Source organism: Plecotus auritus, assembly GCF_963455305.1.
Source record: "Plecotus auritus genome assembly, chromosome: 13".
NCBI lineage: Eukaryota > Metazoa > Chordata > Mammalia > Chiroptera > Vespertilionidae > Plecotus > Plecotus auritus.
In genome coordinates, this window is record NC_137779.1 from 8,045,562 (window position 1) to 8,070,919 (window position 25,358).

General features: G+C 48.2%; 1 protein-coding gene across 5 annotated transcripts in view; it reads left to right on the forward strand.

Moving 5' to 3' along the window:
• The window catches only part of NOS1 (nitric oxide synthase 1), a gene marked incomplete at its 3' end in the record, with an annotated part of 102,668 nt that overhangs the window by 37,154 nt on the left and 40,156 nt on the right, over window positions 1-25,358 (forward strand). For all 5 annotated transcript variants that reach the window (XM_080649548.1, XM_080649547.1, XM_080649550.1 and 2 more), the window contains exons 4-10: window positions 11,647-11,775; window positions 12,380-12,525; window positions 13,579-13,741; window positions 14,432-14,523; window positions 18,195-18,336; window positions 20,689-20,828; window positions 22,227-22,401. In XM_080649548.1, coding sequence (XP_080505674.1) covers window positions 11,647-11,775; window positions 12,380-12,525; window positions 13,579-13,741; window positions 14,432-14,523; window positions 18,195-18,336; window positions 20,689-20,828; window positions 22,227-22,401 — 987 coding nt within the window. The remainder of the gene's footprint in view (window positions 1-11,646; window positions 11,776-12,379; window positions 12,526-13,578; window positions 13,742-14,431; window positions 14,524-18,194; window positions 18,337-20,688; window positions 20,829-22,226; window positions 22,402-25,358) is intronic.

Below are 25,358 nucleotides of genomic sequence, written 5' to 3' on the forward strand. Positions count from 1 at the left end.
GATTTGCTTTCCTAAGGGGCAAGGGGTGGCACTGTGCCCTGCTTGAAGGCAGAACGTCTATTTTCACAAACTAATTAAGCATCAGTCTAGTCCTTAGTGGGTGCAAAGGGGGTCTCGCTACTGAGGGAAATGAGATTTCCATTTGGCGCTCTTCCCTATTATTCAGCCTGCTGCTCCTCTTCCCAGCCTCTGGCTGACAGAGGCAGTCAGGTGGTCAGAGAGATGGCTCCTATTGAAACGCCCTCTCCACTTCCTCCACCTCATCAGGAACCTGGCACTCCTTCTCCCCTAGGGACATGGGGTTCCTGGATGTTTTCCAAATGTCAAAATCTGTTGAGAAGCTATTCTCTGCTTCCAAGTAAGTGTCAATATCGCCCCACTCTGGAGAGCTCCGAATGATGAGGCAATTGGGGAGTGCTTGTAGGTCCCAATCTTCAAAAGACCAGGCCTCGTGAGGGACCTTTTTCGCACCCCAACTGGCTAGTGAGTGCTGGCTTTGCTGAAAACCAAAAAGGGGACAGCCGGAGCCAGCTCGATTGTGTCCAAATGAAGACAAACCAGCAAAACACTCTGCTCTCAGTGACAGCCCTGAAACCTTCTAAGTCAGCTCTGACTCACTGCGCATTAAAGATGTCGGGATAAAAATAACAATAACAATAATACTGATAGCAATACCACCTTGTGGGGGTGTGGCCATCCTAACCTTCCTACTCCTTTACCCACAGTCCTGGGCCAAGCACTCAGTATGGGGGTCAGCCCAGGGTCAGCCTCTTCCTGCTGGTGACCTTGGGCAGACAGCATCTGCACTGAGCCTTCATTTCCTAGTGGGTCTGATTGGCTCATGGAGTTGTGGGGAGGATGAAATGAGATCCTGTGTGAGATGATAGCATTACCTATAATAACTACTGACCTGGTACACAGATTCTTGCACATTGAAAGGAAATTAATTGAAAGTTAGCTGGCGGGGCGGGACTGGGTGAGGCGGACTGGACATGCCCTGGAGACAACCTCTCTTGGTCCCTCCCTGGCAGCACCTGGGGTGGAACTGTGGCTCAAAAGGCATCTGTGGAGTGAGCAGGGTCCCTCCGGCAGGTGGGGTCCCTCGGCCTGGCCTGCAGAGATCAGGCCAAAAACGGCTCTCCGACATCCTTTGAAGGGTCCTGGAGTGTGAGAGGGCACTCTGCAAAGTTGCTGTCATACAGGGTGTGGAATGCAAATGCAGTGTGCAGTAAACCACATTCAGGGCCAGCAGTGCCCCAGCAACAACATAATCCATGTCCGAAGGTGGAATCGCGCAGCCTCTCTGGTTTCGGGGTGTGTCACCTGAGAACTGCTGCTGCCAAGTCACTGCAGCTTGGCTCCTGCATTGAGCGTCTGCACCCTGGTGGTCAGTGTGCATCATAGCGACCGGTCGGACGGAGGGAGAGACACTTAACATATTAGCCTTTTATATGTATACTAGAGGCCTGTTGCACGAAATTTGTGCACTCAGGGAGTTCTTTCAGCCCAGCCTGCATCTTCTTGCAGTCTGGAAGCCCTCAGCGGATGTCCGACTGACAGCTTAGGCCTGCTCACTGGCATTCGGATATCCTTAGCACTGCTACGGAGGTGAGAGAGGCTCCTGCCACCGCTGCTGTGTTCGCCAGCTGTGAGCCTGGCTTCTGGATGAGCAGCACTCCCCTGTGGGAGCGCACTGACCACCAGGGGGCAGCTCCTGTGTTGAGCGTCTGCCCCCTGGTGGTCAGTGTGCGTCATAGCAACCGGTTGTTCCATCGTTTGGTCGATTTTAGCTTTTTATTATATAGGATAATAGCTAAGTTTCTTTTTAAAAAATGTTCTTTCAGAGAGAGAGGAAAGGAGAGGGAGAGAGAGCAATATCAATATGAGAGATAAACATTAATGAGTTGCCTCCTGCACGTGCCCCGATAGGGGGTCGAGCCTGCAACCTGGGTATGTGCCCTAACCAGGAATAGAACCTTTGACTTTTTGGTGCATGGGACAATGCTCCACCCAACTAAGCCACACCGGCCAGGGCATAACTAATGTTTCTTGAGCCAGATCAGGCACTGTGCTAATCCCTTGAGGTGTGCAGTCTCACTTCATCTCCAGCCAAACCCAATGATGTATTATTATTGTTCCCACTTTATAGATAAGTAAACTGAGGCACAAAGAAAGTGTTTAGTAGCTTGATGAAGGTCACATGACTAGTGACTGGGGAGATGGGACTTGAATCCAGGCCATGGAGCCACAAGTCCACTCTTAACTCTATAGAGCCTGGCATAGAATAAGTGCTCCAAAAATGTGTATTGTTGTTGTTGTCATTATAATTTTATAGGCTTATTATTATGTCACTAATTTAGGTATAGATATATTACTAATTCTTATTTTGCTAATGTGAGGCAGATAGGGCAAGAAGCACTATTCCCGTTTTACAGATGGCTCCCTTGTGGCCCAGAAAGGGAAAGGGAGTCTTGGTGACAGTGCTGCACCTCTGTCCCATTACGACCACATCATCATCATTATTGATCATTCAAGTCACTGCAGCATATGTCACTCATGCCTCCTGGGGCCAGGCTCTGGGAATGCACAGAGGGGAACACAGTGAGGCCTGGAGTGGAAAGGTAGGAGCTTCCAAGCCCTGATCCCATGCCCTGCCCTGTTGCCTCTTAGTTGTTAATTTGCAGATTGTCCCCCTCACCTCTCAGAGCTTCTGTTTTCACATCTGAAAAAATGGGTTTCCATGAAGATGCAATGAACCAGCAAATGTGCAATGGCCTAACCCAAGTTGGGCGCAAAACAGGCATTTACTAAACATGACCTTGATCGCTGCCCTGGAGGAGTTCACAGCCAAAGTGGCAGCTTTTCATCAAATATCGGCCTCAACCTCCAGAAACTTCCACATCCAAGACAAGCTACAGACATACACACACACATAGCAGTCACCGTGATGGTTGGGGTTTTGTAGGATCGTGCCCAGATGTTCCCCACCTGGCTGCCTTCAGCAGACTCTTTTGGCCCCAATCAGGTTGACATCTCAGGGTACTAGCTGATAACTCCCTTCCCTAAGCCTCTTAGAAGCTTGAGAAACCTCCTGTGTTTTGAAATTCATTTCTCTCTGTGGGAGGGTGCCCCAAATCCCTAGTTATAAGTGGTCAATGAACTCATTTTTGCCCTCAGCTCCATCAAGATGGCTATTTCTTATCTCCATCTGGCTCATGACCAGAGTTAGACACCAGGTTGGATTTTCCCCAACAGCATCTTTAGTCCCCTCCCCTCCCCAGGTTACCCATTGTTCCCAGGTGCCCTCAAACACAGGACAAGGACCCTCAGCAAAGATGCGTTCCAGGAATTTATATTGAACAGAGATGCCCCCAGGCCCTGGCGGGGAGCAGAACCCAAATCTTGCCTTTCGCTTTCCTTCACCCAAGTCGTCACCTACTCGGTGACCCCCAGGATGGCTGTAGGTCACTTAGCCGTGAGACCAACCTCCCTGGGTGGTCAGAGCCAGGATGGAGCCAGGAAGTGGGGCCTGAATTGTTGGGTGTTTGGGTTCAGCCCTGCTGGAATTTCCACTTATTTTGCTAACTATTTATTTTAATAGTGAGTATATTCAATGCTAGATGTTGTCTGAGTGGGACAATGATGTTCTGGTTCGGGGACCAGTGGCACAACTCTGCATATTCATTCATCCCCTCCACCTCCAGCCACATTCAGGTTCTGCCCAGAGAGGCCACATGGGGTCAAAGTCATTTTTGCTTCCTCTCTTTGCAAATCAATATCAGTGGCCAAAACCCAAGTAGAGACCCAACCCACGTCCATTTTCTGAGCGTCCCAGGTTATCTTAAAAGGTAGAAACATAATCACAAAGCTTATGCATTATAACGATTTACATTTAGCAATTTAATCCTTTAGTAAACACACACACAGTCCAGTGTAATATAATGGAGGTAGGCCACAAGATAATCACAGGATTTCTTTTAAATTAATTCATAGGGGAATAGGTTCGGCTCCTCAGGGCTAGGCTCCGCCCTTCGGGACTAGGCTCAACTATTCAGGACAAGGTTCAGCTCTTGGGGCTAGGCTGCCTCTTCAGGAGTAGGCGCGACTCTTCAATACTAGTGTCAGCACTTAGGGACTGGATTCGGCTCTGAGGCCTTGGCTGGGCTATCCGGGGCTACACTGGACCTTTCAGGACTAGATTCCGCCATTTGGGACTGGGTTCCACTGTTCCCGTATGGGCCCTGCTCTATGGGGCTAGGCTCCGCCCTTCAGGACTGGCTTCAGCTGTTTGGGGCTAGTGTCCATACTTAGGGATTAGAAAAATAAAATAAAAATAAATAAAATTAATTCATAGCGCACATATACATTCTCTTGTGGTAATGGGACCAAGTTGCAAATTGTCTATCTGGTTATCTTGTGATTTCATTACAACAATAAGCATAAACCACTTGGATAAAGTATCCACAATCTAACTTAAAGACCCCTCATCTCCAGAGGCCCTCATCTGTGGACCCACCCTGTGATGGGACTGATTCTTAAGCACCTCCTTTCTATCCCCCTCCAGAGTATAGACCATGGACTGTAAAATCAAAGTAGGGGGAGAAGAATAAGCGATTTCAAGCTTCCACCGAGTTATTATAAAGAATGAATCACTTTCAAAATAATGCTTTGAATACACTACAAGGAAATTATACTCCAAGGCATTAAACACAATTGGTTAAGTTTGTTAAGTAGCAATTTTTTAATTGCATGGATGGATGGGTACTTGCTGGTTTGTAGGTCTGTGGTCCTGAACCCTGAGCTGCCGCAGCTTGTAACTGGGTAACACTGGCTTCCCTGGGGAGGTGGTGCCTGCAGGGTGGAGCATGCTGTGGGGCGCTGCAGCAAAGGGCACGGTGTGGGGCATCTGGCCCCTGGTGTGGATGGCCTGCTGCCCAGCTCAGCCCAGTGTCTGCCCTCATTTGCGCGGAAGCCAAGCGGGCAGGTTGCTGCAGGCGTATCATGGAGGAGCTGTCACTGGCGTCAATAGTGAACGAAAAGGAAGCTCCTTGCTTTGTACAGGCTGGGGCCTTAGTCCCTGGGTCAGTTTCCCAGGGCTGTTGTAACAAAGCACCACAGACTGGGCCTGGAACAGCAGAAATCAATGGTCTCCCAGTTCCGGAGGCCAGAAGTCTGAACTCAAGGAGTGGGCAGGGCCGGTTCCCTCGGGGGCTGTGTGGGAAGGCGCTGCTCCGGGCCTCTCCGTGGCTTGTCAGTGACGGTCTTCATGTCTGCATGGCATTCTCCCTGGGTGCGCGTCTGTCTCCAAATGTCCCCTTTTTATTTTATATTTGTGTGTGTGTGTGTGTGTGTGTGTGTGTGTGTGTTAATCCTCATCTGAGGGTATTTTTCCACTGATTCTTAGAGTGGGAGGGAGAGGATGAGACAGAGAGAGAAACATTGATGTGAGAGAGACATCAATTGGTTGCCTCCCACATGTGCCCCAACCGGGGCTGGGGATCTGGGGATCGAGCCTACAACTGAGGTACATGCCCTCGACTGGAATCGAACACAGGACCCTTCAGTCCAGTGGCCGACACTCCATCCCACTGAGGCAAACCAGCTAGGGCAGTGGTCATGGCTCGCTAGCCGCGGTTTGCCACTCTGTTGGCTAATGAGTTTGCTGACCACTGGGATAGGGGCTTAATCACAAGGAACAACAGCCTGTAATTATTGGAATCAAGAGTCTATCTAGGTCAGTGGTCGGCAAACTCATTAGTCAACAGAATGGCAAACCACGGCTTGCGAGCTGCATGTGGCTCGCGAGCCGCAGTTTGCCGACCACTGAGCTAGGGCAAATTTCCCCTTTTATGAGACACCAGTCATGTTGGATTAGGACTGTCCTGATGACCTCCTTGTAACAGAATCACTTCATTAGCAACTCCAAATGAGGTCCTATTCTGAGCTCCTGGGGGTAGGGTGTCACTATATGAATTTGGGAGGGACAGTTCAACCCATGGCCGTTCCTGAGATGCTCTGTGTCTCCCAGGGGCCCCGCTGCCATGCTCTTGTCCCTGAATCACTGAGAGGCTCCTGATGGTGACAGCCCATAACCGGGGAAGGGCAGGGGCCTGGCTTCTGTTTCGAGATCTTCCAGATTCCTATGTCTGGTATCTACCTTCCTGCCTGAAAATCCTCCCTTCCTCTCTTCACCTTCTCATCACCCCCAACTCCTGCTATAAGGCTCACTGGCTCCCACCACTCAGGCCGGAAGCTTCTGAGTCAGTGTTGACTTGGTCCTTTTCCTTCCCACCCTCTCACACCTCAGGGCTCTCTCCTGGCACCCCAATCTCCATCTCTCCCCTTCCTGGCCTGCAGGCCTTGCAGTCACATATTTTCAATACTCGACTTTGATAAGGTCACCCCTTCAGTCAGGTAGCTTCAGGGGTTCTTTAGTCTCTGGCTAAGCATTTAAGGGACTCGGCAGTTTTAAAAAATATATTTTTTTATTTACTTCAGAAAAGGAGGGAGAGGGAGAGAAAGATAGAAACATCATTGTTGAGAGAGAATCATTGATCGTCTGCCTCCTGCACATCCCCTACTGGAGGTCAAGCCCTGAACCCAGGCATGTGCCCTGACCTGAATTGAACAGAGACCTCCTGGTTCACAGGTTGATTCTCAACCACTGAGTCATGTCAGTCAAGCAGACTATTCAGTTTTGAAATGCGTTTGATCTTTTATTAGTCAGCTCGAGCTGCCATAACAGAATACCACAGACTGGGGTGGCTTAAACAACAGAAAGTTACTTCTCACAGTTCTGGAGGCCAGATGTCCAAGGTCAAGGTGCCAGCGTGGTCACATTTGGTGAGGGCTTTCTTCCTGGCTTGCAGGCAGCCACCTTTGCTGTGTCCTTACATAGACTTTCTTTGTGTATGTGTGTGTGTGTGTGTGTGTGTGTGTGTGTGTGTGTGTGTGTGTGTAAAGAGGTGTGTCTTCCTCTTCCTTTAAGGGTATCAATCCTATCAGATGAGGGGCCCACCTTCATGACCTCATTTAACCTTAATTACCTCCTAACTACCCCATATCCAAATATAGTCACACTGGAGGTTATGACTTCAATGAATGAATTCAGGAGGTCACAATTCAGTTTACAACTGACCTCAAATACTTGTTGAACATGTTCTACATGCTGGGCACTGGTCTAGGGGCTAGAGATAGACAAAGTGAACAGTGGGTAGGCTGAAAACTATATCTACTAGTAGAGATACATAGATAAATGTATAAGATACAAATACATGCACATGCAAATACAGTAATTGCAAGCAGGGGTAAGTGCTATGAAGGAAAATAAAACATAGTAATGGTGGGGAGGCAGCACAGAGTAACAGGTGAGGTTGTTTTAACAAATGATTACAAAAGATCTCTAATGTAGTGACATTTAAGCAGATGGAGACACAGTAAAATTGCTTACAGTTCAGCCAGTGGAATCTAGTGCTTTCGCTCAGGAGTCTGCATACTTTCCCTATAAAGAACAAGGTGGGAAAGAGTTTTGGCTTTGTGGACATAAGTCTTGGTCTTCATCACAGCTACTCGCTCTATCATTGTATTGCAAAAGCAGCCATAGACAATACAGAAATGAACGCATGTAGCTGTGTGCCAATAAAACTTTATTTGTGGACACTGAAATCTAAACATCATGTAACTCACATGCATCATGAAATATTAGTCTTTGGATTTTTTTTCACTTAAACTAAAAATGGAAAAGCCATTCTTAGCTTATAGGCTGTGCCAATACAGGGAGCAAACCAGATTTGCCTCTTGGGCCTGAGTTTCCAGACCACGACTTTAGGACATGCAGCCGTAGGTGCTTCTCCCAGTTGTGGGATGACAGTGGGGACCACTGTGGGATGACAGTGGAGACCACCAGTCCTGGCACACAGTAGGTGCTCTGTATGTACTTGCTGAAGGAGAGAAGAAAGGGAGGGAAGGACAGGAGAAGCAATCAGGGTGTCAGAAGTCCTACAAGCATGAATTCCTGGCTTGGAGCCCCAGGCTGACAGTGACCTTGCCTAGCTGTCCCCCCTTGGGCTGCAAGGCCGCTTCCCTTCATTTCCTCAGGGCCTCTGCTAAGAGGTGCTGACCCAGCCTCTGAAATGCCCCGGAACTCAGAGCCTTCTTTCCAAATCTAGGAGCAGGCAGCCCTCAGAACCCACAAGATCAAATCTGTGTCTCCCGCCACCTGGAAAGCTCCCTCAGACACAAATTCAGAAAAGGACTCAGAGCCGCCAGCCCAAGCCCACTCATGCCCTGTTCCCAGCATAATGACTCACAGGTCCACTAATTGCATTTTTAACCTGAACTTGGGCCCCCACTCAGAAAAGTCATTTGCATCCCCCACACAGGGCCCCTGACTGCTATATTAATCTCCCACTTGTCCCCTCTTGAGTCATCTAATATTACTGCTGGCTAATTAAAACATCAAAGCCCCAATAATACAGCAGCCCTGCCAGAGGCCTCCTAATGCTGGGTTTCAAGTGTGTACTCAGCACAGCCCAGGGTGGAGAGTGGCATGCCTGGCGCTCGGGCCCCAATTACTCGGCTCCTGATGACCACCCCTCACACATCTGGCACCTCAACAGATGGCCTCTTTTATTTGTCCTATTAGCTCTGCTCCTGCCACACCTCTTCCTCCTGCCTTACTGGGCTCCCACCCATCTGCCCTCCCACCCTCTCCTTGGATCCTGGGTCCAACCCCCACACCAGCACCACCTCTGTTATCCCTTCCCCCTCTCCCCCCCCCCCCCGCCCCGCCCGGATTCCAGCTGCTCCTCAGCCTCCAGGGTGTTAATGGAATGGTCCAGAGAGTTTCTAAACTGGCCTAGTGATGCCTCATATTTAGGGAGGATGTCCGGGTGCCTCCCACACGGGCAAGGAAGGACTGCTTCTTCTCATGGTACAGGTTGTCAGCACCATCAGAGGATTTTGTTGCGACAAAGGCTTGTCCAGATGTGACTTCCACCACCTTTTTGTCTGCTGGCAGAGACAGCAGTGGAGACAGAGGTCTAAAGAAGTACTTAGAATGTCTTTCCGGGCCTTCAGAGGAAGTGCGGTTGTTTGTATGTAGCTTCACACGGGGACACAAGGAAAAGAACTTAAGGTTTGGCAGGATGGAAAGTGCCAAAAGGGAACAAGGGAAGAACTCACCCAGGTCCCTCTCCTGCTACCAGCCGGGCAGTAGTGTAGTTATAGTGATAGTTATAGTAGTAATACCAGATGTTGCATTGTATTTGCAGAATAACAACACCGATTGTAATAAGTAAAGGCTAACAGTTAGGAGGTGACCGCTGTCATCCAAGTGAGAGATGGTGGTGGTTGGACAGAGGAGTGGATGGACTCTAGAGCTACTTAGAAAACTAAAGTGGGTGGGAGTGGGGGATGGGGTAAGTATGGGAGATAAAGAGGATGATGCCCAGGACAGCTCCCCACTGTGGCTTGCACAGATGGATGGATGGTGGTGTCCGGCGCTGAGATGGGAACCACTGGGGATGACCAGCACTGGCCAGGGCAGGGAGGAGTGGGAGATCATGAGTTACAGCGTTTCTTTTTGTTCTCTGCTACCGTTCCCTGCTCTATTCTGGAGCTATCTGTTCGCCTGCCTCCTGTTTCCCACTAACATGATGGTATGGATGCTTTAGCACAGAGGTGGCCAGTGGCCAGAAAGGTGGCTCTGATAGGCCTTCGCACAGCTGTTCTCTCTGCCTCCAAGGCCTTGCTGCTCCCCCTTCTTTGTCTGGTGAACACCTACTTGTCCGTCAGGTCTTACTTAGAAGCCAAATGCTCTGGGCCAGATGCCTCTTCTATGTACTTGCACAGTCCCCTGTTACTATCACTCCCCCGTGTTACTGTACCCATTGCTCTCAATTATAGTGGCTCATTCAGTTGTGATCCCCCTCCCACTGGCTGTGAACTCCATGGGGGCAGAGATCACATCTGTCTAGTTTGTCACAGTAGCCCTGGCCTTTGCTGCCTTGCCTAGCACATAGGAGATACTGAATAAACATGTGTTGAATGAATGAATGAATGACGAATGAATGAATTCATAAATGAATTATGCATAATGGCCAAGAAGCAGGATTGTCAAACAGGAGCATGGTTTGAGAGTCATACTGCCTGGGTTTACTCCTGGCTCCGGCTTACTAGCTCTGTGATCTTGGACAACTCGGTTAACCACTCTTTGCCTCAATTTTCTCATCTGTGAAATGGGGATGATAAGGTTATTGCTTGGCACATATTAAGTACTTGTTGAATGGTTAGTTTTCAGTAGTAGTCTTTCAGAGTTCTCTGTGATCTCTGTCCTGGACTTAGCCCGTTTAATGGTAATTCACAGCTCCTTCACCCAATTCAGGTCCTCCAAGCTGATGTAACGTGCACCCTGCCTTCTTTCTGACTTCGTATCCTTGTCCTTGCCATGACTCACATACTCCAGTCACGCTGGCCTCTTTGCTGGTCCTTTGAATTTAGCGTACTCATCCCTACCTCAGGACCTTTGCACTTGCCTTTCTCCCCTACTTAGTTGTCATCACCTCCTTCTATTTCATATTCTTAACACCACCTGAAATTATAGTGTGTGTGTATTCACTTACTTACTGTCTCCATTTCTCCCACAGCAGTGCTCCAGGTCAAGGAGCCTGTCTGACTCTTTCAGCAAGCTGTCCCAGTGCCTAGCAGCACCTAGCACATCGAAGGGGCCCTGCCTCAAGGTCACGGCCCATTGCTCTACTCTTTGGCATGAGCGTCACTGAACGTCGCCTCTTCTCCTCCCCTCCCCTGCTCAGCTGTCACCGCGTCAGGGCGTGCCTGTTGCCTCCCCCTTACACTTGTAGAGTGAACGATGCTTGCCTGATGCATGGGCACACCTCTCCCAGGCAGGTAGACAACTGCTAGGAACAAAATGTGATCCTTTTATGTGGGTTTGAAACAGAGGGGCCAACATTGGTCGGCCCAGGACTTATCCTCCTCACCTACTGGGCAGTTTTATTGCAGAGGTGAAGACAAATGGAGAACTGAAGGTGTTCAAGACGGGGAACGGGAAGTGCAAAGGCCCTGAGACAGGGACATGCCGGGCATTTTTGAGAGGCAGGAACCTGAAATTTGGGGGAAACGTTCTATGCTGCAGACCTTTCTAATTTAAACCTTCTGTTGCCCCAGTACTTGCTGGAAATGGTGAATCGGGCTGTAGCAGGAAAGCCAGGAAAAGTAACTTGACCCAGCCTCGGGTTTGATTCCTCAGCCCTGAGGACTTTATCCTTTGGAGAAACTGATGGGGTCCTTTCAGTCGTGTATTCATTCAGCAAACTTTCACTGAGGCCCTGCTCAATGCCAGACCCTGTGCTACACACCAGGGAGCTCCTGCCGTCTTTGGGTTCCTGACTCTCCTCCCAGAACAGAACCCGAAAGGCTCTTCTGAGGCACCTCCTTCTGCAAAGGTGGAGGGACCAGGTTCCCAGCCACCTCTCACGTGTCAGCCAGGGAGAGTCGAACCCCTTCTCTGTGCAGACAGTTGGTAACTCTGAACAGGTTCCAGGAGGAGCAGTGCCGCTCCCGTCCCAGCAGAGGCCATTTTCCAGTGCCCTCCTGCCTAACGTCCCATCTACCTTCTCTCCTCAGGCCCCTGCCTCAGGAAAACAGTCCCCCCCAAAGAACGGCAGCCCCTCCAAGTGCCCCCGCTTCCTCAAGGTCAAGAACTGGGAGACTGACGTGGTTCTCACTGACACCCTCCACCTTAAGAGCACGTTGGTGAGTATCTCAGGAGGGTGTAGGCCAGGATCTATCCACCTCAGCATTACCCACATTTGGGACCAGATACTTCTTTGTGGTGGGGACTTCCTGTGTACCTGGCAATATCTGAAGACATTTTTGGTTGTCACAATATCAGAGGCTACTGACATCTAGTGTCTTGCAGGCCACTCACGAGGTGATGGAAGAGGCTCCCCCTTCTCGTGGGGAGTGGCCATAAAGTCTTATTGCAAAGGAATATAGGGAGGGAACAATCCGGGCTATTTCTTGCAATCAACACATCATAGATGTGTTCAAATAAGCCACTGTGGCCACTCCCCTGGCTCCTTGGGATTCAGTACCGAGGGGAAGGCCAGTCGCAAAGCTGCTCTTCCCCTTGTTGAGTTGAACAAACATTTTCAGAACCTTAAATGCTGCTTATCATCCCTTACCTTGGCTGATGACCACATCCAACAGTGATATGAAGCTGGTGCTCGAGACATCCCCCTTGGGAATTAAAGGCCAGATCAACACCACCATGAGTATCCTATCTGGGTCCGCAGCAGAGTACGTGCCACACCTGGGAAAAACCAAGTGATAGCCCAAATCTCTCTTTTCTGTCCAGGAAATGGGATGCAGCGAACACATCTGCATGGGCTCCATCATGCAGCCTTCTCATCAAATACGGAGGCCTGAAGACGTCCGCACTAAAGAACAGCTCTTCCCTCTCGCCAAAGAGTTCATTGATCAGTACTACTCGTCCATTAAAAGGCAAGTTTACATACACAGAGGTCGGAATTTGGTGGCCCAAGAGCCAAATCTAGACCCCAGAAATGTTTTTGTTTGGCCTGCAAAGTGCTGCTTACATTTGAAACATTTCAAGCAATTCCATGCCTGGATATATAACCTAAAAAAACTCTCACACTTTTGCACAGAAGTCATCCATAAAAATGTTCACTGAAACACTGTTCGAATAGAGAAAAAATTAAAATTAAAGAACCAACTGGAAACCACCTCAACACCATCGACAGGAGAATCTATAAATAAGATGTGATATTTTCCATAATGAAATACTATACAGCTGTAAAAAATGAATGGGTTAGCACTCTGTTTGCTCATGGGAATGAAGCTCACAAATAACTTGGAGTGAAAAAAAGAAAGGACAGGTGTAAAAGGGTACATTTAGGTCATTGCCATTTATATAAACATTTTAAACTTGCAGAACAATACTGTACATGATTTAGGGGCAGAAGTATAACCAAAAGCATGAGAATGTAGATGCCACATGCAAAATAGCAGTCACTTCTGGGAAGAAGGTGGGCCATTATGGGGAAGTAGTCTCCAAGGATCGATAATATTAGTCCCTATTTATTATTTCTTAGGGTTGGGGTGTGGGTGTTCATTGTATTATTCTCTATACCTTTTCATAAGTCTGACAGTTTTCATAATAATTTTTTTTTTTTACTTTTTAAAATTTAATTCACTGCCATCATTTAAAATTAGAAGAGTTTTCTTTAAAACTCAGATTTCCAGTTTCTTTGAAAGATCTGCAGCAGGGGGCTCCTGTTGCTCTCAGGACGACAGCTGGCTGAAGCAGAGCAGTGGCTGTCCCTTTCGGGCCAGGCATGGACCCCACCCAGCCAGTTCAGTCACTGCTGGACCTTCGTGGGCATTTTAGTTTGCAGCCTCCGCTTTATGCTGGAACTATTGTGTCCAGAAATCAACTCTGACTTTCTGTGGCTTCTAGCCTCCTGTCATAGCTCCCTCCTTTCACCAACCTCTAATTTTGGAGAGAAGGTGATGCTCCCTCCCCTCCTTACTCAGATTTGGCTCCAAAGCCCACATGGAGAGGCTGGAAGAGGTGAACAAAGAGATTGAAACCACCAGCACCTACCAGCTCAAAGACACAGAGCTCATCTATGGGGCCAAGCATGCCTGGAGGAATGCCTCTCGCTGCGTCGGCAGGATCCAATGGTCCAAGCTGCAGGTAGGTGGTGAGGCTTAGATACCTTGATGAGCCTGTTAGTGGAGAGGGTGGTAGGTGCAGGGATGAGCTTTAAAATGGCTTAGCTGGAGGCCAAGGTGAAGTTCCACCAGATGGTCGACATGGGGTCCCAGATTCTCAGATCATGGCCAAATCTAATCATGTTTCATGACTATAGCCAACACAGTGTTTATTTTAAAATGAATTTGTGTATCTCTTGTTAAGGCTTATACACTCCAGTTGACCACAGACCCCACCACTCCCTTTTGTCTTGCACCTACTCTCTTTGCTTATTTATATTATCTGCCTGCTGACTAAAAATATCAGATTCTGTGTCTCTTGGTATGACTTTTCTCTGGGGAATAGTTTCAAGTTGGAAGTACATTAGTTTTTGAGTTCAGGGGTTTCTTCTTTGTTTTTTGTTTGTTTGTTTTTGATCCCTAATAACCTAACAGGAAATATAACCAGCCCATTAAAAGTCTCTCCTCTCCTCACCATCCCTTTCCCACATCACTTACACTCCATGCCTACTTTTAGGGGATTTTTCTGGTTTGATGGAGTGGTGAGGTGCTCACTACTCCAATGGGGTAGCAGCTGGAGTGGGCTCTGGGCTCTCCTCCAATGGGAAGGCTGCCCTGGGGGAGCTGAGGAGGGAAGGAGGAGGCCATCGGTCCCACAGTGCACCTCTTCCAGGTGTTTGATGCCCGCGACTGCACCACGGCTCATGGGATGTTCAACTACATTTGCAACCACATCAAGTATGCCACCAACAAAGGGAACCTCAGGTGAGCTGACCAGCCTGGGGAAGGGGAGTCCCCCAGCACTGACCCTTGGGTCTGGAGTTGGCTCACCTGCCAGGGAAATCCTCCCCGCCTCCTCTCGGGGAGATGTACCAGGCTGGGAGTGGTGGCCTGGCATCCTTTTTCCACTGCCATGTCCCTTCTCTCCTGGGAAAAATAGAATTCCAAGTGGTTTTCAAAGCTACAGCAGCCAAAATCACTTTCAGCCCACCATTCCATGTCACCATGGAGGGGCAGGAAGGGATGTTTTTCATTCCCAGGAATAGGAAGATCCCATTGTTTGTGGTGACCTGCTTCTACCGGCTCCTGCTCTTGTCTGGAGCACCCTTAGAATCTCCCTTTGGTTGGAAAGGCAATTAATTTGTCTTCCCACTGCTATGGGGACAACTTCGTCAGGTTCCACTAAGCCAACTCCTCGTACCCCATGTGAAGAACAGAGCCACCAGGAGCAGGCCAAGGTGGAAGGCACCTGTGTGGGCTGGTGGCTTTCACCTGGCAAGTTGCAGCCGGAAAAGGAGCAGCTGGAAGGGAGCAGCTGGGGCCACGCAGATGGGCGGTTATAGTTGTTCGTCCTGCCCACTCAGTCCTTCCCTGGCATCTGTACCCAGCTCCCGAGGACCAGCCCATCTCAAAGCTGCGGCAGGGATATTCCCTTAAGCATCAGGGCTACACTGAGCTCATGTGGCCTGTTGGCATGAAGCATGGGTTTTCTTGCATGTGTCCCTTCCTTGAGAAGGAAACAGTGTTTGCCAGCTAAGCCTACCGTAGGAGAAGGCCTGTAATCTGAGCCCCCGGCTTGCATGGGGAAGTAGCACAGTTGAACCAATACAGGTTTCACTACACAGGCCCACTTAGATGCAGATTTTTTTCAAGAAATGTAATAAATGTATTTTCTCTTTTAATTTTCTTAATAACATTTTCTCTTCTCCAGCTAACTATATTTGTAAGAATATAGTATGTAGCCCAGCCAGTGTGGCTTAGGGGTTGAGAGCTCATCTATGAACCAGGAGGTCATGGTTCGATTCCCACTCAGGACACATGCCTGGGTGGTTGGCTCCATCCCAGTAGGGGGCGTGCAGGAGGCAGCTGATCAGTGATTCTCTCTCATCATTGATGTTTCTATTTCTCTCTCCCTCTCCCTTCCTCTCTGAAATGAATAAAAAAAATTTAAAAAAAGAATACAGTATATCATACATGTAACCTACAAAAATGTGTTGACTATTTATGTTATCGGTAAGGCTTCCAGTATTGGTAGGCTAAGTTTTGGGGGAAGTTAAAAATTAGCTGTGGATTTTCAGCTGCATTGGGGGGTCACTGTCCCTGTACCCTGCATTGTTCAAGGGTCAACTGTATATCTTTTTAATAAAAGATCTCCCCCTTCAGAGGAAATCCGGCATATACTGAGCGTTAAAGGGGGCTTGGTTGGGATCTCCGCCTCAAGGAGCTTGTCGGCTGTTCTAGTAGCTTTCAAATGATGAGGGGGAATGGGGGCGGTCACAGACCAGGCAGTGCACCTCACTTTGGGGAGTCTTTATGACATCTTCTATTAAAGAAAATATTCAGCAGATTCTTTTTTTTTTAAGTAAGTTTTAAAACCACACATCTAAACACATACATAAGAGCATGTATGCTATGTATAGAAATAATCTAAAGATAGGAAAGAAAGGCAAGCCAGGTAAAAGAAGGGAGGGGAGAGAGGTAATTTAAACAGCATGGGGTTTCGACTGGCCATTGATTGAGATTAGGCTTAGGAGACGTGGGATCTGAGAGGTATAATGTGTTACATTTCTGCCGTTGGTCTCGGTGCCTGCATACGAATGTCTCATCCTACTGTGTGTGATTCTGCTGTTTCCAAACATACTTTTTAAAAATATATGTATTACACAAATGCCCTTTATCTGGTGCTCAACCAAAGGAACGACAATGTGTTTTACTGCTGGAGGGAAAACGGATGGATTGACTTATCCTGTGTTGATTCCCCAATATGGCGCCTTTGCTAAGAGATTTTTAAGAGTGCCTGTGGTTCTTTGTGACTTTCACTTTCACCCCCTCCCCAACCTGGACTCACCGCCAGGTGCATTGCACCATCGCTGCAGTGTTAAAGGCAATGTTGTCCTGTGCAGACAGACCTAAATTGGCTCAGGTAGAAGGCCTTGGGAACCAGATGGGGCAGGGGATGTTATGTGGAGAAAGCGGATTTGAGTCAGGGCTTGAATTTGGAAGCATGACAGCGGAGAGGGATTCCAGCCAAGGGGGCAAAGTTCCAGGAGCAGGATGTGGATGGGAGAAGGTCTGTGAGCAATGGTTGGACCCACAGTGCGACTCCCATGCCAGCACAAGCCATAGCTTGGGATTCGGTCCAGTGATGGGACCAATAGATCACGTGGCAGGAACTCCTGGCGTGAGACAACATGGAACCCCATTGTGAAAAGTTACTCTCCTTTTAGTTTTTATGAATCCCTCTGTTGCTGCTGAGGAGAAAGTCTCCGTTTTGTGCTAACCCATCGTTAACACCTCTCTAACACCGCTTTTAACAGAGAGCAGGGCTCCAGCTAGGTGCCTTCAGCAGGCAACAACTACAACTGAATAACAGTACACAGTCTCATCGTTGCCTAGCCAGGTAGGCGAGGCCAGTGGCAATCTATCGTTTCGGAGTAAATACATGGAATACAAATGGAAGTTGGTATCTGTTTTAGTCGTAAGTCTGTAGACTTTGGCATGGAATGGGTGAGGGTCGGACGAGAATTAACAACTGTGATAATTACAGTAGGAGAAAGACTAGAACTAGACATTGATGGTGCATTCTTTTTTTTAAGATTGTGTTCTCTTTTTAATATATATATTTTTTATTAATTTTAGAGAGAGAAAGGGAGAGACAGAGAGGGAGAGAGAGATAGAAACATCAATGAGAAAGAATCACTGACAGGTTGCCCCCTGCACACCCCACATCGGGGATCGAGCCCACACCAAGGCATGTACCCTGACCGGGAATCAAACCTTGACCTTCTGGTTCATAGATAGAAGTTCAACCACTGAGCCATGCCAGCCGGGCGATAGTGCATTTTATTATTATTATTATTATTAATATTAATATATTTTTATTTCAGAGAGGAAGGGAGAGGGAGAGATAGAAACACCAATGATGAGAGAGAATCATTGGTCAGCTGCCTCCTGCATGCCCCCTACTGGGGATTGAGCCCTCAACCAGGCATGTGCCCTTGACTGGAACTGAACCCGGGACCCTTCAGTTTGCAGGCCGATGCTCTATCCACTGAGCCAAACCAGCCAGGGCTGATGGTGCATTCTTAAAGGGAAGCGGGGTCTGATGGTCTTTCCCTGGAGATTACCTGCTGCTAAAGGACTCCCTGGGAAACTGGCCCAAGTCAAGATTGTTTGAAAGTCCCATTTTTGAGATGCATTCCTTCTCCTTCAGCAAGCTGGCATGGGGTCTCCCGTTCCACGCTTCTTCAGACACGGGGAGGGACAGGGCAAGGCCCCTTCCTCCCGACAGCTGCTCCATGGGCCTGGGGACCTGGGCACAGATGGAATCCACCTTGAGCCTCATGCACTCATTGACCTGGGTGACACCTTTTCCAGGGTGTCCCCAAAGTGCAAGCCTCACCCTGACACCAGGTGTTCCCCTCCATCCCCCACAGGTCCGCCATCACCATATTTCCCCAGAGGATCGACAGCAAGCACGATTTCCGAGTCTGGAACTCCCAGCTTATCCGCTATGCTGGCTACAAGCAGCCTGATGGCTCCATCCTGGGGGACCCAGCCAATGTGGAGTTCACAGAGGTGCGTGCCCCCCAGTCCATGCCCACCTGGGCTCTCACCTCCCAGACTGTTTCTACCGACAGATTTTTCTTATTTTAATGTAATCATCATAAGGAGAGCAGCAAATGAACTACCGCTTATTCTTTTCTAAACCTCCTCCTCTCTGTGGCTGCCCCCAGAGAGAACCAGCTGGTTCTCTTACAGGTGGTCAGTTGGTCATTTTCATGCCATTACCTTGCCTGACCCTCATGATGGTAACCATTGTCCCATTTCACAGGTGGGTAGACTGAGTCTCACCAAGGCCAAATGAACTATCCAAGGCAATAAGTGAACAGAGAGAAAGCTAGAAATACAGTCCAAATCTCCTGCCTCCCACCTGGAGGAGAGGAGCTGACATACTGACATATGAAAACCATGCCTGCATCCACCTTTTCTGAGTTGGGTAATATGTCAAATTCATATCATTCATTCATTTATTCATTCATTTAACAACTATTCAACCCACACAACCCTCATTGGATGGGCTGGACTCTCCATGGTACCAGCACAGACACTATTGCTGACAGCCCAAGTCAACTCATAAAAGCCACCAGAAACACAAACACCACCATCCAGGGTTCCTTCCAGGTGATGCAGACAGGTAGCACAGCTGAGGCACGGCAGCTTACAGCATCTGTGCCCTAGCAGACACCACAAGCAGATGCCATGCTTACCGTGACCTCAGGCACACAGACCTGGTACCCCCTTTTCTTAATCACCCCATCATCGACAGTTGAAGGTCATCTTTGTCCTTTCCTCAAACCCCCCTCAAACTCCACTCAGTACCTCCCCCAAGAGGAGCTGGCCAGGCAGGGCCACTGAACTCCCTCAGTTGCTGCTGACTGCCTTTGCATCTGGCTTTTCTGATTAAATGCTACTATCCTAAGGAAGGGGCAGTAACCAGGGCGACCAGGAGTGGCACCTGTGCGGATTTAGACTCAGCCAGACTTTCTGCTCCACTTGGCTGCGAGCTGAGTGTAGAGTTGGCTGACCCTGTCCTCATGGCCACCAGAACATAGATGCCAGGGCCTCTTCCTCTTCTCCTGTTTCCAGAAACCTCACTGACAGGACATGTTCTTTTAAGTGCATAATTTCATGCTCCTTTTTTGTACTAACACAGCAGAAAGAATCACCCAAACATAACCACATAGCTGTATCTTTTGAAACCCTCTCCTCTGAGCTGTACAATACGGCAGCTGCTGGTCACACATGGCTCGTGAGCACATAGTCTGCATATACACCAGATCACCAAGACAGAAACCAAAGAGGGAGAGTGGAGAATATCTTATTAATAAGTTCTTATCTCATTTATGTATTAAAAATGTTATAGTGGGTAATATTGAACTAACCTATTTATTATACTTATTAATAAAGTAATATACTTATTGAGTTAATATATGTAATTGTGTAAATAGCTTTAAATGTTAATAATTTATTTAAAATTTATTATCTATAATAATAAAAGCGTAATATGCTAATTAGACTGGATAGCCAAATGACCTTCCAGATGACCTTCTGGACGAAGCTGGGACTGCGAGGGCCGAGCCCCTTGCACAAATTTCGTGCATTGGGCCTCTAATTACAAGTAAATTATACCTAATATGTTTGATTAAATGTTATAGATTCCCTCCCCAGTGGGCGGGAAAGACCCAGAAAACATAAAGCATGGTTTCTGTCTCGGTGGCCTGATATTTTACACTTATGGCACTTATGGTCTCAGTTTGAACCTACCACATTTCGAGTGCTCAAAGCCTGGTGCTGGGGCACAGTTTTACCCTCTGTCTAAGGGACGAGAGCAGTGGTTCTCAACCTTTCTAATGCCGCGACCCTTTAATACAGTTCCTCATGTTGTGGTGACCCCCAACCATAAAATTATTTTCGTTGCTACTTCATAACTGTAATTTTGCTACTGTTAATGAATTGTAATGTAAATATCTGTTTTCCAATGGTCTTAGGCTCTACAGCAGCGACCCACAGGTTGAGAACCGCTAGCAGGGTCGCCTAAGACCATCAGAAAACACAGATATTTACATTACGATTCACAACAGTAGCCAAATTACAATTATGAAGTAGCAATGAAAATAATTTTATGGTTGGGGGTCACCACAACATGAGGAACTGTATTAAAGGGTCACGGCATTAGAAAGGTTGAGAACCACTGGACTAAAGGGTAAAACTGGTTACGTGGTGATGTCGGGGAGACCCTGACAAAGGAGGCGGCGTGGCCCAGACCCTCTGGAGGAACGGGCTGCCTGGGCTCTGCCCCTCCCAATGCCGTCATGTCGGGAGAGTCTGGGGCCTGAGCTGGTGCCTTACCGGCGGGTCTGCTTGCAGATCTGCATACTGCAGGGCTGGAAGCCCCCGAGAGGCCGCTTCGACGTCCTGCCACTCCTGCTCCAGGCCAACGGCAATGACCCCGAGCTCTTCCAGATTCCCCCAGAGCTGGTGCTGGAAGTGCCCATCAGGCACCCCAAGTAAGAGGGCCTGGCATGGAGTCGGTGAGGGTGGGTGGATTTTCCCAGTGCTCCTCTGCCCATTCCTGTACTCCCTGGCTTTCTCTCTCCAGCCCAGACACAGGCTGAAAGGGGCTCTTGATTTCAGTCCTCACACTGCACCTGGGTACAGATTAATTCCTCCTTGACCAGCTGGGGGACTGCTATCTTTTCTGAATCATAATCTCCCTTTTTACCCCACTCCTAAGCTACCGACCCAGACCTGCCCTTTTCCAGCCCGAAGGATTAGAGAACAGGGGTACCTACTATCCTGTTGGGGGCTCAGATTTTAAATAGAGGGAGCTGTTTAAACCCTGTGACTTGATGGGAGTCAAGTCTGAAAGGAATTTGGAGTGAAGGAAATCCACAGTGGCCTTGGGGGCAAAATGGAGGCGGGCACCAAAAAACTCAATAATCAAGATAAATAATATTTTAATGCAATATTTTTTAAAAATCAAAAATAGCCCGGCTGGCGTGGCTCAGTGGTTGAGTGTCGACCTATGAACTATGAACCGGTTCGATTCCAGATCAGGGCATATGCCTGGGTTGCAGGCCTGATCCCCCAGTATGGGGCATGCAGGAGGTAGCCGATCAATGATTCTCTCTCTTCATTGATGTTTCTATCTCTCTCTCCCTCTCCCTTCCTCTCTGAAATCAACAAATATATTTAAATACATTTTTAAAAAGAAAGGAAAATAAAAAATAGTTTTAAAAAAATTCTGTGCTGTACAATGTGACAGCATTTTAAATAAATACAGGATCCAGTTCAGGGCTGAGACTAGAGGGAGGCAAACCAGGTGAGTCATGTGAGTGTAGGGTGGAATCCTGTCTTTATTTAAAGTTTTGATCTTACACAAATAACTTCGTTCCAATAACATGCTGCAATAGAAATTGTATGGTGCCTAGAGGCATGATGTCACCTGACCCTACCCAGATTGGGCATCAGGGAAGACTTTCTAAAAGAGTAAACAACATTTTAGCTGAGAATTAAAGTGCAAATAAGAGCTGGACAAACACAGAGGAAGAGAGAAGGTCCCAGGAGGAAAGAGTGGCCGTGCAAAGTCCCTGGGTAGGAGGGAACTCACTTTCTCCTGGACTAACTTTCAGAGTGGGCTTAGCAGATAAACAGCAGTCCAAGGCAGTGGTTTCCAGGCCTGGATATCCATGCAGATCACCTGGGAAACATGGTAAGATGCATATTCTCGGGCCCCAGCTCTGGACCTGTGATTCTCCAGCTCTGAAGCAGAGCCCAGGAATCAGGTTCTGACATAGCCCCAGTCAGTCGCTGGCATTTCAGCATCCCCAGACTCAGGATATCCCACCCTCTGTCTGCCTGAGACTCCTGCCTGGTGGTGAGCTGGGCTGTGTCCTTCTCCGCAGGTTTGAATGGTTCAAGGACCTGGGGCTAAAGTGGTACGGCCTCCCTGCTGTGTCCAACATGCTTCTGGAGATTGGCGGCCTGGAGTTCAGCGCCTGTCCCTTCAGCGGCTGGTACATGGGCACGGAGATTGGCGTCCGCGACTACTGTGACAACTCTCGGTACAATATCCTGGAGGTGAGGTCTCTCCTTAGTCACAAGGCAAAAGGGGTGGACGCAGCAGTTCTTCCCACAGCCAGGCTTTGGGGCTTAGAAACTGGAAATGGGCCGAAACCGGTTTGGCTCAATGGATAGAGCGTCAGCCTGCAGACTGAAAGGTCCCAGGTTCGATTCCGGTCAAGGGCATGTACCTTGGTTGCGGGCACATCCCCAGTAAGGGGTGTGCAGGAGGCAGCTGATCGATGTTTCTCTCTCATCGATGTTTCTAACTCTCTATCCCTCTCCCTTCCTCTCTGTAAAAAATCAATAAAACATATTAAAAAAAAAAAAAGAAACTGGAAATGGGTTACAACAGAACCTGCAATCTCAGTGACGCATCCGTGGCACTAACCGTGTATGGACTGTGTGCTAGGCAGTGTTCAAAGCACTTTGCATGTATAACATGCTTATGTAATCCTCACCACAACCTCCAGGTTAAAAAAAAAACCCTTTCACAGATGAGAAAACCAAGGCCTTTGCAGGGATGAAATGATGAGCTCAAGGTCGTGCCACTAGAAAGTGGCAGAGCTGGGATGCAAACCCAGTCTGGTTTTGTGGTCCAAGTTTATCACCACGCTGCTACACTGCCTCTCAGTGTCAAACTCTGTTAGAAGACCAATGAACTTGGGACCTTTTTTGTCTCTTTTCTGGAAAACCAGGGAGGAGGAGTGTCAGTGGTTTTCTGCCATACATGTTTCTCGGTGGAGGGTCTGGTTTCCTCCCTGGCTGAATCATCCTCATCTGCTGAAAAGTGCCGGGCAGAGTGCTTCCTGGTGCTCAACTCTGGTGAAAGCATCAAGATTGCTGTGGTTTTGTCAGCAAATGTTGTTCCTGACAACAGTCTGCTGTCACTGGCCTTGTTTCAAAATAGGGCACTGAGAAGCAGAGAACTGAAGTGCTGGCCTGTGTCACACAGTAAATAAGGTAGAGTCAAGATTAGAACCCAGAACCAAGCGTTAGGTTTATGTGGCTGAATCCATAGGTGTTCACTTGGATGGACCTTGAGGACATAGGCCACGTGGGCTAAGTCAGACCGACAATGACAAACACGAGATGATCTCGCTAATATGTGGATTCTGCTCTCTGGTAAAATCAGAGAGTTAGAATGGTGGTTGTCAGGGTGGGATGCATGAGAATTGGGGAAGATGTTGTTTTAGTCGTACAGATAAATAATTTCTGGAAATCTAAAGCACAGCATTGAGATTATAATCAACAACACTCTAGTACAGCTGTGGGCAAACTACGGCCCGCGGGCCGGATCCAGCTGTTCTATCCGGTTCTCTTGCTCTCCCCTCCGCTCCTTTACTTTGAATTTATATTAGTTCACACAAACACTCCATCCATGCTTTTGTTCCGGCCCTCCGGTCCAGTTTAAGAACCCATTGTGGCCCTCGAGTCAAAAAGTTTGTCCACCCCTGCTCTAGTATAAACTTCAAAATTTCTAAGAGACTATATCTTAATTGTTCTCACCACAATAATTACTTACAGATGTTAACTAATGCTACAGTGGTAATCATATTGCAATATATAAATGTACCCAACCAACACCTTAAACCTTGTACTCCTTAAATGTACACAACATCGTATGTCAATTATATCTCACTTTAAAAAAAAAAAAAATCCATGGTTGTTAGCCTGCAAGACAGAAGCCAAGGTCCTCAGCCTCGCTATCCCCTGCAGTTACCAGGGGAGCACAGCAGTGCCCGAGATCCCGCTCCCAGGGTTTGGATGGAATTGCTCTATGGGGGCGGGGGCGGGGCCGGGCGTCAGCATTTTTCAAAGCTCCCTAGAGGATTCTACTGGAGCAGCCACCGATCTTACAGACTTCTGGCAAGAAAGGAAAAACATTTTAGTTAATGTTCATAGAGATGCCTTGAGTCACATTTGGGGATTTTTTTTAAAGTTGTATAGGTGTTTTTTTCCCCTGCAATTAATTTCTCTTTTGTTAACCAAAATAATTCTGTAGAAGTAATAGTAGCAGCATGACTGGCTAGACACACACTCCCCTTTTATATATAACTCGAGCTTTATATGTACTTACGTAAAGCAGCAAATTCCTTACTTCCTGCATTTGTGTCGCTGCCCAAGGACCCCAAGCGGAATCTAACCCTTCAGCCCCAAACAGTGAATCAATAAGTCCGCCTCCATGATCTTGCTTGCATTTCGACTGCAACGAGTAGTCACTGGGTAACTTAAGTGAGACTCCCTCCCATCCCTGCCTCCAGTTCCAGCTGCCATTCTGTACAAATGTTGACAGCTGAGGCTGGGAAGCGATTTACCCAAAGCTGAGAAATTGTCGCATTCTAGCCCCATAATGAGACCCGGGTTCCCATGAGTGACTAGAATTGACAGAGTAAGAGAAAAGCTAGGCTCTAATTAGTGCATTTGCTGTTCGGTCTTCCCCACCCTTGACATCAGCTCCTGCTTCAGCTGTAACAAACATCAGGGGTTGTTTTTGCCAGAGACGCCAGCTGGTTGGGGAGCAGCTCCCAGGTTCTGGGCGGTACGCATCTCCCTGGGCTCCAGCTCTGAGGCCAAGTGGCTCTACAGAAGTCGAGCAAATCTAGGCACCTCTCAGCCTCACTTTCCTCATCTGTCAGATGGAGTCAGTCAAGCTCAAAACGTCCATGATCTAGATTACAAGTAGTGACCACTCCGGGGGTGGAGCAGGTTGGGTGGAGAGCTTTTCCCACTAGAAAATAGACAAGGTCACTCCCAGGCCCACATCTCTGGTTAAAACCCTGTGAAGACCCTCCTTGTTACATTTGGAATAAAAATCCTGGCTCCACACCCTCCACATGCATTGTCCTTCTTTCTGTATCTCTGATGCTGCGAGTCTGAACCCTCCTCGGGGGCTTTGCATATGCTGTCTCCCTGCTGAGACCCTCGCCTCCCTCTGTCTGCACATGCCCTGCTTTTTCTCCTCATTGTGGTCT